At 49.8% G+C, this 13,680-nt stretch overlaps 1 protein-coding gene across 1 annotated transcript in view; it reads right to left on the minus strand.

Annotated features, from left to right (window-relative positions):
• Positions 1-4,628: 4,628 nt before the first annotated feature.
• Positions 4,629-13,680, minus strand: part of TG (thyroglobulin) — a 232,735-nt gene continuing 223,683 nt past the window's right edge. Inside the window, exons 46-48 of the mRNA XM_003792866.3 lie at positions 7,642-7,776; positions 5,698-5,888; positions 4,629-4,826 (exon numbers count right to left, since the gene is read on the minus strand). Of these exons, the coding sequence (XP_003792914.1) occupies positions 4,708-4,826; positions 5,698-5,888; positions 7,642-7,776 (445 nt within the window). The 3' untranslated portion in view covers positions 4,629-4,707. The remainder of the gene's footprint in view (positions 4,827-5,697; positions 5,889-7,641; positions 7,777-13,680) is intronic.

Raw genomic sequence — 13,680 nt, forward strand, 5'->3', positions numbered from 1 at the left:
TTTAATCATCTCAGTCGGGAATGGCTTATGTAATCCCACGTGACTTCGAGAGGCCTCTGCAATGCCTGGGCAAGAGCATGGAACATGGAGTGTGAGTCCGGAGCCCGAGCTCTGAACCCAGCTGTGACAGGGCTGGCTGTGGGTCCCTTGTCTTGGTAGGAGCTCGGGCGGCGTTCCTCCCGCTCACACACGCTGGCTGCTGTGCATTGCCTCTTCCTCCATAGTTGTCTGAGAACTGATCCAGGCAGGGCTGTGGTAGCCCGGCCTCCAGGTCTCCCCACTGCCCTTTCCATGGCCTGACATGCAGCAGGTGCCCCAAGTCCACGCTCAACTCCAAGGCCCTTGTGAACAGCACTTTACTTCTTCTGTTCGCTCACATCAGCACCCTTAATCATCAGGGAGAATCTGCAAAGTAGGCATTACATTATAACAGGATGTTAAAATGGGCTGTTTTCTGTCTCAGGTTTCAAAGGCTGAGAACAAAATAGCAGGTGTCATCCGGTGCTGCTAGACCGTACATGCAGGGCTCTCAAAGGAGTGGTCAAAAACTTGTTCCTCCAACACTAGCCCATCACTCAACTCCACCCATGTGAAAGAATGTGAACGATCTGTTTTCATGTTGTATCACAGTGGACCTTTTATTATCAGAAACATGGTGAGCTAGCTGTGCCTGAAGTCTGGTCCCAGGGTAGGACAAAATATCCACCTGCACAGGTATAATGATGCAACAGTTTTCTGTGGCTGCTGTAAAAATTACCACACATTTATGGCCTTAACACAACACTAATATACCATCTTACTGTTCTGTGGGTCAGAAATATGCCAGGAATCTTATTGAGCTAAATCAAGGTGTCAGCAGGCTGCATTCCTTTCTGCGGGCTCTCACCGGCTCTCAGGGGAATATTTCCCTCCTTTTTCAGTCTCTAGGGGCCACCTATATTCCTGCACTCATGGTCCCTTTCCTTTGTCTTCAAAACCAGCAATATCAGACCAAGTTCTTCTCATGCTGCCATCTGGCTGGTTCTCTTGTGGACTCCCTTTTCTACTTTTAAGAGTAGAATGTGAACGTTTTAAAACAATAACTGAGAAAATGACATGAAGGCTGTGTTGACCAGTTTGATGGAAGTATTTCGGATTGCATGTGAAAACCCCACACTGTACCCCAGAAGTGCATTAATGTACATAGTTACCATTCAATAATAATAAAAAAAAAGAACCATTGTGATTACACTGGAACCATCTGAGTAATTCCAGACAGTGTAAAGTCAGCAGATTAGCCTCCTCAACTCCTTCTGAAACCTTGACTTCCCCTGGCCATGTAGCCTTAGTTATTCACAGGTTCTGGGAAGCAGGACATATCCTTCTTTGGGGGCCCATTACTCTGTCTCCTGCAAATGTGGAATGGTGGGGGAAAAGGAAACTATTTCCAGCTTGCACGTTGCTAAGTTCACCAGTAAACTTAATTGAGTCCAGAGGAGGAAACTGAAGATCAGAGAGAGAGATAAGGAGAGAGAAGGGAGCCCATTCTTGACCATTCACTGAAATCCTCTAATGTCTGGACCACATTACCCCGGGATTCTGATCTAATTGGTCCAGGGTGTGGCGTAGGCAATAGGTTTTTGTAAGACTTCCCAGGTTATTCTAATGAATGACGTTGGCTGGGACCCACTGGGGTAAAGGAATTACTCCAATCCCTCTAGAAACCCGGTCAAGCATGGTACTGCAGACCAGTCCCTCTCACTACAAAGTCCCACTAAAAGGTTAGTGGAGGAGAAACCTTCGATATGTGTTCTGCAGAGAATTTTTACTTGAGCTAGAAACAAACTATGGTTAAAATCAAGGGAACAAAACATCAGGGGCAGAAAATATCAGGCATTCATTTCCTGATGGAAACAAGAAAACAGATTTTAATCTGGGGGAGAAAATGAGGCAGTGCCCCTAGGATAGAAACTGGTATAGGGTGTAGGACCTGGATAAATGTTATCACTGCTAATGTTGTTGTTATTTTTATTATCGCCAGGCTGGAGAGGTCATGCCAGAGGGGCCTCCCACATACGTGAAGCCTTGGCCCAAAGCCCACAATGGCCCTTCTGTCGTCTTCCCTGAGAGGGTCTGAATTCAGAGCCCTGCATCAGTCCGGCTCTCCCACCACAGTGCACAGCCCTCAGGTGTGGGTCTTGTGTTGACCTAAACTGTGTACCCCCAAAGACATCTCTAAGTCTTAACCCCTAGTATCTGTGGCTGTGAACATATTTGGAATTAGGGTCTCTGTTCATGTAATTAATGATCTTGAGATGAGATTATTTTGTACTTTAGGGTGGCCCTAAGTACAACGACTGGTGTCTTTGCAGAGAAAGGAGAGGGATATCTGACACCTGGAGAAGGTGACCATGTGAAGACAGAGGCAGAGATGAGGGGTCCCATGAGCTGAGGTGCACCACCAGTCAATGGCAGCCACTGAGAGGCCAGGAGAGAGTGGCCCTGTCAACACCTCCATTTTGGACTCCAGACTTGAGAACAATGAAAGAATCCATTTCTATCGTTTCAAGCCACTCAGTGTATGGTCATTTACGACAACAGCTATAGAAAACCAATAGGGGTCTGGACCCCTCAGGAGAGCCAAACGCAGCTGGAGGCTGAGTGATGCCTCCCAATGCTGGGTGCCCTCCATCTGTGACCCTCAGGCCCAAGCTTCAGCCTGGGTTCAAGGCAGCAGGAAGCACCAAGGCAGAACCTCTGGTGGTAGGGGATTCGTGAGCTCCTCCAAACGCAGCACACAATTTTACAGCCCTTGGAACTAAAGGAGAAAGACGTGCTTGAGGCCAACTCCAACCCTGGGCCAAGCCAGGGTGGTCCCAAGGATGGGAGAATGGAACCCACTCTTAGTAGTCTTGGCGACATTGTCTATCCAGTAACTGTGGGGACAGCAATATCTCAGCATCCAGGGGACAAGTCATGTCTGATGTATTTGGATCACAGTAGGGTTATTCCTTTCCCATTGCCAGTGAGGGTTTAAAAATGAGCACATGAGTAAGTTCTGGGCATAAGAGGGAGGCAAGGGGAATTCTGGGGACACCTGAGGAATATTTTCCTCCGAGAAAAGAAATAGTCACTGGAGTAAAAAGCCCGTTAGCCCCTTCCCCACTTGCTTATAGCACAAATACTGTTGGGGCGATGTGATGGCTGGAGCTTTGCAGCCAGATGTGTCACTGAGGTGAGATACCATTCATATGCTGAAGAGAGCAGAAAGGAAAGGGCAGAAATGGTCTTAGTCCTTGATGACATCATGGAAACAGAGCAATTCTGGGACCACCCACCTGCTGGAGCTTCCTTCTGGTTTAGAATTCAGTTGCTGTCACTAAACCATACTGTTAAAGAATAGAGCCTAAGAGTTTGGAGGCTGCTCAGAGCTGTCGGTGCTAGCAGTGGGTTGTGTGGGACTCAGGATGCGGCTGTGGGCTTATTTTTTATGATCTATGCAGTGTGGAGGAGTCAGAAAACACATGACATGTGTTGAGCTCTGCTTCTCCTGCTCCTTCCTGTGTGAACTTAGGCACACCATAAACCGTTCTGAGCCTCACCTTTCATCTCTGCAAAATGGGATGACAATCCTCACGTACAAATCCTCATTGATTTGGTCTGAACTCATACAAGATGATGGGCGTCAGTGCATTACCTGACAGTGTCATGTAAATAACAGACTGTTAACCAGTGCCACATGCTTTTACTTTGGGTGAAGAGAGAGAGAGGATATGTGTGTGTGTGTGTGTTAATCAGAAGACTTGCCTTTATAAGTATGTCCCTTAGGAAGCTGAATGAGAAAATCAGTTGCCTCTTTGAGAACCCAAATCTTTTTTTTTTTTTTTTGAGACGGAGCCTCAAGCTGTCCCCCTGGGTAGAGTGCTGTGGCATCACAGCTTATAGCAACCTCCAACTCCTAGGCTCAAGCGAGTCTCCTGCCTCAGCCTCCCAAGTAGCTAGGACCACAGGCGCCCACCACAATGCCTGGCTATTTTTTGGTTGCAGCCATCATTGTTGTTTGGCGGGCCCGGGCTGGATTTGAACCCACCACCTTAGGTGTATGTGGCTGGTGCCTTAGCCGCTTGAGCCACAAGCGCCAAGCCTGAGAACCCAAATCAACTGGAAGCCAGGCTAACCTTGTTGCCTCTTACCAGCTCCCTATCATGTTCAGTCGAGTCTTGTTAATTGCGTTTTAAAGGGCCCTCAGATCTGTTGCCTTCCTGGTCTCCACACTCAGTGCCTTGCGACAAACATGTTGTCCCTCACTAGATCAGCCCAATTGGGTCTCCTATCTCCATTCTGGGACCCTCATGAGTGTGCCCCTCCTACCATCAGGTGGGACTGTGTACTCCAGGGCCTGCCCTGGTGGGGTCCCATCTTCTTCTGCACTGCAGGCTCCTGCCACGCTCTCCTTCTAGAGGATCAGGGTCTTTGTTTCCCTAGCAGCCAGCACAGGGCCTGGAGCATAGCAGATGCTTCATAAATACTTGTTAGAAGGAAACAGCAGCCTGGGATTTGGACCTCAGAAAGATTATTAAGACAGAGAGTTGTCTTGAACTCACAAATTAGAGTCACCAATACTTGACCACATGTAGGCACTTTATTGAAAGTAAGTGGCTATTTTGGAAAATAAGGTGACCACGGTGGGCAGTCTGAGATGGGGTAGTGAGGGCACTCTGGGGATTGTCACTTGCTGTAGCTCTTAGAGCCTGGTCCTGGGACACCCAGGAGGTCTTCCCGCAGCCCAGGTCCAGCTGTCAACTCCTCCTCGTCACTTTCTGCTGGCAGCTCATCCTTGTCTCCATCTGAAACAGACAGGCAGGGCGAGTGGGTCCAGCCTGGAGATTTCTCCTCTCTGGTGCCTTCCTTTTGACCCACAGAGACCCCCACTTCCAGCAAGTATTCCCTGAAAATGGCCTCCAGAGGGGCATTTCTGGTGTTTGGGACACCAGATTCAGCACCCGTAGGTACGTACTAAGGATGTGATGGCACTTGAGGTCATCAACAGAGAGCTGCTGGGCCTTGGAATCTAAACAAATGTCGAGAATCTACAGCATGTGCCGGGCAAGCTCAACTCCCTGCCTGGTGCCCCCTGCAGGACTCCCATCATTCTGCAATCCTCTTCCAAGCATCACTTCTCCTGCCCCTCCTAGACCCTCCTGAGAGCAGTGGGTGCTCCCTCCTCGGGGCTCCCACCAGCGTGGGTGCAGAACCCCCTCACACCCCAGGAAAGCTGAGGGGCATCAGCTGAACGATGTCACTCACTCCTACTCTTCCGAAGCCTCCCAAGGGCTTCACGTTTGCCTCTGTACTCCCAGCGCCTTAGCAGGGTTCATTTTCTGTTCTAAACATTGCTCAATGGGAAGAGATAGAAATGCCCACTTTAACCCCACCTAGAAGTACCTTGCCAAGATTTCTACCCAGCCCTTTAGGGGCCACGAAGATGAGGCTCAGGATCCTCCTTTCCCTCCCCACATCCCTTCTTGCTCCATCCCCACATGTCATCTCCCTGTGTCTCTCTTGCTTCCTGTCCACTAAGTCCAGGAGTCCTAACTGTGAGCACCTCTGGGGCAGGGGGGAGCTTCTGGCAGTGCAGGCCTGGGCACAGGGGCCTGCAGATGCTGAAGTCAACCAGCAGCCCCCCACTCGGCCCCTGCACATCCTGGGCTCTGCTACCTGCTGTCGCCTTCAGAGACCGAATGTACTTGGACCAGAAGGAGCACTCTGCTTTCTTCAGGCCCTGCCGACTTGGGAGCAGGGCACTGAACTCCTTGTAGCTCTCTCCACCCGCACTGGGGACAAAGTCAGGCCAGGGGGCTGCAAATCCGGGGGCTTTCTGTGAGAACTCATGAGGGTAGTTAGGATTTCTGCAAAATTGGGAAAAAAGAAACACTCATAAGAGAAACTTGTCTTTCCTTTGATCACTTTCCTTATCACTTGGGGTCACTTCCCAATCACATCCTGCAGTGTCAAGGCTGGGTTTGGGCCCACCTGATCCGGTGCTGTGGTCTTTTATTTTTTTGAAACAAGAGTCTTACTCTGTGGCCCTAAGCAGAGTACCATGGTGTCATAGCTCATAGCAACCTCAGACTCTTGGGATCAAAAGATCCCCCTGCCTCAGCCTCCTGAGTAGCTGGGACTACAGGTGCCTGCCCAATGCCTGGCTAGTTTTTCTATTTATGGTAGAGAAGGGGTCTCATTTTTGCTCAAATTGGTCTTGAAATCCTGAGCTCATTCAAGCAGCTGCCTCAGCTTCCCAGAGTGCTGGGATTACAGACTGAGCCACCGCACTGGGCTGGGACTATGGTCTTAACTACAACCCTGTAGAGCACTAGGCTCACGAAGGCTTCCTGAGCTCACCCCTCCTAGGCCATTTCTGGGAAAGGAAAGATGTCAGGATGATGACCCACTTGCTTTACTTTGAACCTAACATTGTCCTCTGCCTTTGTGCAAGTTCAGGAGGTCACTGTGTCCCTTTCTGTCCTAAAGTCCTTTGATCTGGACACCATAGCCAGCCTTTGGAATCCCCTGTTTATTCAAGGCCTGGGCAGCCAGGAGGGTGGAGCCAGAACCAGGGAACCCACCTGCCACTCACAGGTCCACTCTTCCCCATACAGAAGTCATCTCATCCTCCCAGACACAGGCTCTTTGTCAAACATGCAGCCCAGCCCCTTCACCTTGCCTGTCCCCTTCATGGCCCACACACCAACCCCACTGGCCAACTGATATTCTCAAATAAGGCTGCTGTCTCATTATCTCATCTCCCCTCTGGGGACTGCCTACCTCTCCTTTGCTTATCTGAATATTCTGTTCATCCTTCCAGGCCCAGCTAAAATGTCCCTTCCTCAGTAAAATAAGTTCTAAAACCCTAATTAGAAGAAATGTCTTTTTCTATTTAACTCCCATAACAAACTACACAAAGCTTTATTGTGTCCTGCTTGGAATCATGGTTTAGTTTCTGAGTTTCTGGTTGTCAGTTGCTGGAGTTGGGCCATGACGTCTTTACCTTTCCAGGGCACCTAGAGCAGATCTAGATAGTCAACATGCATCTGGCAAAGAGATGAGGGGAGACAGACAAGCCCCCAAGACGAGGGCAGAGCAGGAACCAGGGATGGAACAGCAAGTGTGCTCGCTGCACAGGGGGTAAAGCCCAGTGGTGGATAAGCAGGGGCCTTGAGCATTTCAACCTGAGATGGCAACCAAGGCCGCGGGACTCCCAGGGGACACTGGACACTGTCTGAGCCACATTCAGTTTTCAGCTGAGCCAGGGTGGTTCCCACTGGTGACTAGTGGGTAGAGGAGAGGCCCAGGGTGCTTTTAAATGTCCTGCAATGCACAGGACCCAGCCAAAACTTAGCCGGCCCCCAGTATCAACAATGCTGAGGGTGAGGAATCCCGTCTTGAGCCATCAGATGTGTCTGTTCTGACTGGAGCCTTCTTTGTGGAGATCAGTCTACACAAAGGGAGTTTCAGCTAGAAGAGGGAGGCTGAGACAGTGAGACCCATGGCCGGTGGCTGCAGTGTTTGAAGTGGAAAGGGTAAACACGGGGCCTTTGCATTTGTACTGAAGCGAGGGCAGGGGAAGCGCAGTGGCAGGATCTGTGACAAGTGTCCACTTACCCCGATCGGATGAAGTTAGAAAAGTATTGCATGATTTTCAATGACAGGCTTTTCTCCTCCAGAGAAAACTGCCCGTCGTAGGCAGGGTGGAAGGGAAGCCCGAAGGCATACTGTACATCTGCCAGCACCCCCAGGCTGAAACATCACAGAGAAGCACAAGTTAAAAAATAAACTGCTCAAAACCCCAAACAGGCCAAAACCCAATGTCCCTCCCCAAATAAAGACTTTGCCTTGTTACATGATGTTCAGGGATCAGTTTAGCTGAGATCTGACTGGGCTCACACTTAGCCTAGTGGCCTCTGGGGGCACATTTATGGCACATTTGCTGGTGGACGTGTGATCAGTGCTAGGCACCAAACTCTCCTGAAACAAGGCCTGTACGAATTTTCCAAGAAAGTATTCTGTTGACTATGATAGACCATGACACTTACGATATCACTGGGTCTTAGTTCATCTATTCACTGAAAAAAATTATAATAAAAATAGCTTATATTTGAGGCCACCCTTGCTGGTTATTAACTTGTACCCTCAGGACTCTTCACAGGCTACATTTATCCATGCAGCCCACCCTAGTACAGGGCCTGGCACACGGGCATTGTTTAGTAAATACATATTATAGCCCATATTGAATATCTAGAAGCAGCACGCACATGGAATAGAGGCTTGGAACCCAATTCAGTGGCTTGATGTCCTAAAGCTGGCACCAGGGAGTCCACGGTACACTGGCGGGGGAGGCCAGAGTAGAGAAACCAGAAGGGATTTTATAGTTCCAGAGTAAAATTTTGGCTTTGCCTAGACAGAAGTCTGGCCTTTGACTTTGGCTTCTGGGAAGTAAGTGATACCTGACAGGAGAGTCTCTGTTTAGGGCAATAGTTAGCTGCTCTGGCTTTTGGGGTAGATATAGCCATACCCAGAAATCTTAGGGTGAGGACTAGCCACTCCCAAAAGACCAACCATGTGATTTAGACTGGGAGACTTGGGTCACATCAGGCGACCTGCATACTGGGTTAGCCACATGGGCCATCAGTCACACCTACATCACGTAGCCCCAGGAAAACTGTGAACACCAAAGCTGGACTGAGCCTCCCTGTGCACGTGCCCCACGTGTGGTCCACATGGATGCAGAGGGGGACTCAGCCTGACTTCCCAGGGAGAGGACAGTGGAGCTGCACATTCAGAGTTTCCTGGGTACTGGGTTCTGCCTCTCTCCCTTTGGCTAATCTTAACCTGAGTTCCTTCCCCGTGATGAATCATGACTGTGAGTATTGCAGCTTCAGCAAATTCTGAGAGTCCTTCCAGAGAGCTTTTGAATCTGAGGCTGGTTTGTGGAAGCCTTAAATTTTCCTGCTTATCTCAGAAGAAAGAGTGGTTTGTATAGAGACCGTGTCCCTGTTCTCTGACCTTGTTGGTGGTCCCAACTAATCACAAGAGACAGACTCTAATTTTATAGACCAGGAAGATGAAGTCTGGAGAGATTTCTGGACGTGTCCAGGGACGTAGTAAATAAACAGCAGACCTGGACCACGATTGAGGTTTCTGGTGGCAGGACGCTGGGCCCAGCAGCTACCACACCTGGGTTCTGCCTCCCCAGCCTTCAAGGTGGGTGACTTCTGGCAAATTCTATGACTTCCCTGACTACCTACTTGCTTACCTGCTTCTCGGGGTAGCTGTGAGGGTCAATGGAAGATGTTGTGTGCAGAAGTACTAAAAAGGAAGTAAGTGTGGCCCAGCTCTTTCTTGCCACATCACTCTGCTTCCTGATGTATTCGTCTGTCTTTAAGGTAATAGCGACATCTCTGACCCAGGGGACAGAGAGTCACTAGAGGTTCTCATTGTGCTGATATACCAGGCAGATGCATTCAAGGGACAGATGCTCTGGGGAAGGACTTGAACAGGGCGGCTCCCAAGCAAAGGCGATTTATGTGGAGGTTAAATGATACGAAGTCAAGTTCAATGTTGCTTGGATGAAGAGTTTGACTCTGGATGAGATCCAGAATGATGCAATGTGACTGCTCCAGAGGCTGGGAACAGGGTCCCTTAGCTCAAGCTTTGAAGGAAAATATTTCAAGTGAAGAAGGCACCTTCCCTGTTGCCTCTGCCCTGCTCAGGATGGTGACAGTGGTGACAGCACGAGGTGGGAGCCCTTCCTTAATACTGAGGCCTGAGGACTCACAAGCCAACATTCCTGCTACAACCATAAGAATTATCTCCAGATGGATGTGTGACTGGCAGCAGGACACAGAGCAGACCAAACGCATCACTCAGCCGAGACTCGGCCCTGTAGCTCACTGCTGGTGTAACTTGAGATGAGTCCTTTGACATCTCTATGCCTCAGTGTCCTCATCATAAAACATCAGGTCTAACGTGCTATTGCATGTGGAAGCTCCGTGCGGCTGGAGGAGTAACTGTCACCATCCACAGACTTTCCCTGGGATGGCACAAGGCTTGGAAAGATAAGTGACATGCCCGAGACATAGGAGAGCCAGGATTCAGATTGGATCCTCCTGGGCCTCAGATCCAGAGCCCTGTGTAGACTACCCACAGGCGGGGGACCGAGGATTCCTAATCTCAGCATAAGCTGTCAGTGGTGTTCTATGATCCATGAGGGGAAAGGAACACAAAACAAAAAGTTCCAGGCAGACAGAAGTTGTCGTAACAGTGGCAATAAAAATAATCTCGAGCGTAGATGCCAAACTGGCAGTTTACAAATCACTTTCAGCCTTATCATCTCAACATCCCTATAAATATATATTATTACTCCTTTCAAAAGAGGGGGAAACTAGGCTCACAGAGGTCCTTTTCTTGCCAAGGCCCCAGGACTGTTAGTGGTGATGCCAGGACTGAAGCCTCGGTCTGCACACTACCCGGCTGACCCCTGGCCTCGCCGTCTGGGTTCTCTCAAAGCCTCATCACTTGTCTTGTTGAAGGTCTGTACTTTCTCAGTCACCACGTCCTTTCTGCGCCGGCCACTGGGAAGCCAGGAAGCCCAGGGTTCATAGGGGCCACCGCTCCTTTCTCCCCCCAGGCAGTGTTTGGTGACTTTCACCCCATCAGAGCTTGAGTCCTTCCTCTCTCAGCAGGGCGGAAGATGAAACAGCCTGTTTTCTGGGAGGCCCTTCCAAGAAAGCAGCTGTATTCATTTCCCATTGCTATACTAAGGAATTGCCATGCTCAGGAGTATAAAACAGCTCACGGGACTCCCTCCATTCAGAAGTCCAGTGTGAGTCTTATTGGACTAAAGCCCCAGGGCCGCAGGCCTTGTCCCTCTGGCAACTGTGGGGGACAAGCATTTTCCTGCCCATCTGGGCTTGTAGCAGGACTCTGTTCCCTGAAGTGAAGGGCCCAGGTCCCCATTTTCTTGCTGGCTACAAAGGAAGGACCATTCCCAGCAATCAGAGATGCTGCCCAGGCCACTTCCTCCATCCCCGAGTGGCCAAGTCCCCACCTTGTCTCTCTCTGCCTCCCTCCTCTGCTTTGAGGGGCTCATGTGGTTGGACTGGGCCTACCAGCTGATTCCCCATGGCAGGGTCCTGAACCTTAATCACATCGGCCACGATCCATGTAAGGAAACGTGTGCACAGGTGTCAGAGGTTAGGACATGCTCACTCTGAGGGGCCAACATTCTGCCTACCCAAGCGGTCTTGTCCACTGCTTCCTCCAAAGAAAGCTGTCTTTCCACGCATGCCACTGAACAGAGATAAGCTTCTGAAACCCAAGTGGTCATTTCAAATCCCAGCTCAGTCACTTAGTATCTGCACCATCTTGGATGAGCTATTTTACCTCTTGGGGCCCCTGTGTCCTCATTTGGGAAAGGGTGAATGAGGTTTAGCAGTGGAATATTTCAAACCTCTGACCCAATTCCTTGTTTAGATGTTTATTCCTTTTCCTTCCCCATGAGAGAAGTTTGAAAGCTTACAACTCAGGGTCCTCAGCTTGGGACAGGTTTATTATAGAGCTTTAGGGGTCTCCAGGTTCCTTAAAATTGCATGTAAATGTGCCAAGTACATAGGTGCATCTTTCTGGAAAGATTCTTCCTAGCTCTTTATTACTTTCTCAAGAAGTCTGTGCTAAATATGTGCTGGCAAACACTTAATAATTAGCTCTGGGGGAGCAGTTAGGGAATTGGGGAAAGGTAGTAATATTTGCCAATTCTCCTGGTGTAAATACTCCCCCCAGAGCCAATTTCAAACTACTAAAGGGATGTCCCTGAGCACACCCATTGCTGTGTGTACAAGTGGCTTCTGTGGAATAGTGAGCAGGCTCTAGGCCACCCCTGCTGAGATCTTGGAGGGAGCACTGCTGTGGGGAAGGGCCTGGCATTCCAGCCCAGAGCCTGGACAGGGTTTCTGCTTTGTTTCTTCCTCTGCAGGGCTGATCTCTTCCAGGATGTTGGAGTTCTTTTGAGCACTGCAAGGCAGACATCTGGGGGAGGGACACACAGTGGGAGCCTTGGAAGAAGAGGGGATTTGGGATTAAGGGACCAAGTCCTCAGCACTGTGGGCACTGGCTGAGAGTCCCAGGATCCTGTGGAGGAAGAAGAGGGAATTTGGATTGTGCATCAGCAGAGGGAGACCTGGAAGGACTCTCCAGGGCCCGACGAGGTGAAAGGAGCAGTGAACTAGCTACACTGGCCTCATGTCTGCAGGCTGGGCAGACAGTTCCGCATGCTGGTCTGCTTCTTTGCTTTGTGCTGTGTTTTATCCCTGATATCACAGGCCCACACCCAGGGTGTGGGATCAGTGCATGTCAGGCTGGTGTCTTTGGCTTTTAATTCTCATTTGCCATCTTGGTAATAATACTCCAGGACCAGTGGAACTTGGCCCTGATCTGACAGCTACACATCTTACACCCATGTGAGATCTGGATCTTCTCATTGTCACATGGCAAGCTCAGCACACATCCCACTTCCACCACTGACTCTCCAAGCCTTTGTCTTCCGGTCACTAAAATGGGTCTGATCACCCCTGTGCAGGGGCCACATGGCATCACTGGATGCTCATATGGTGGATGGAAGCTTCTTTAAAAATCATACATTGCCATTGGAGGAAGAATTAATGTTGCTGATGTTGGTAAAGTTATATTTAGGCAGAGTGGAAAGAACTGACTGGCCATATAGCTCCAGGGATGAGTGTGTGTGTGTGTGTATAAGCTTTTTGTTTCAGTTTCGAGGTGGGCATGCAATTCAGTGAGGACTGTGGCAAACAGGGATGGGACACCAGAACCCAGACCCTGCCCCAGACACGTTTGTAGAATGTCTACTGTGTGTCACACCTGAGTAGATGCTGAGGTGAAAAGGGGAATAAATCATGTGACTGAGGACCTCACAGTCTGACAGCGATGGAGACAAGACCATTTTGCAGAAATACGGTGCTGGGTGCTGTGGGACAGACAGAGGCCTACTGAGTGATGGAATTATTTACAAAGCACCTTGAGGCAAGAGAAAGAGAAAAGAGAGAGCATTTGTTCTTGGTAAGGAATTGGAAGGAAGTGTATAGAAACTCAGAGAGGAACCGCAGGGGACGTGTGCCTAGACAGATGAGCGGGGTTAGTGAGCGGATGAAGAAAGGAGGGTCAGAAGAATTGAGGGTCATGTCGAAAAGGGCTGGAGACGCTGGAGGTTTCTCAGCAAGTGATTTGTAAGGTGCAGGACTTTTACAGGGATTACTAGAGTCGCATGGGGAGGAAGACTAGAGTGAGAAATCCCAGGGTCACTGCGATTGTCTGGGACACACAGAACACGGGTTCTTTTCACTTAACGTTCCCCAACCTCACCTTTGTCCCCACTGCTCATCTTACATCCTGCCTGGGCTGCTGTCGACACACAGGGAGGCTGAGCCTATATCCTAGCAAGGCAAAAGCCTCATCTCAGAGATCACACCTTGCTCCAGCTCATGGATGCCTGGCACACATCCACAAGTACGATGACCAGGTACCCTTAACAACAGATTCTGCTGGGAAGATGGGCTGAGGCTGGGCTCCCCTCAAGGTGAAGGGAAGGAGTGATCGGAGATCATTCACTGAGATCCTTAACAGAAACAA

The sequence above is a fragment of the Otolemur garnettii genome, unplaced genomic scaffold (assembly GCF_000181295.1).
Source record: "Otolemur garnettii isolate 467f Iridium unplaced genomic scaffold, OtoGar3 scaffold00062, whole genome shotgun sequence".
NCBI classification, from domain to species: Eukaryota; Metazoa; Chordata; class Mammalia; order Primates; family Galagidae; genus Otolemur; species Otolemur garnettii.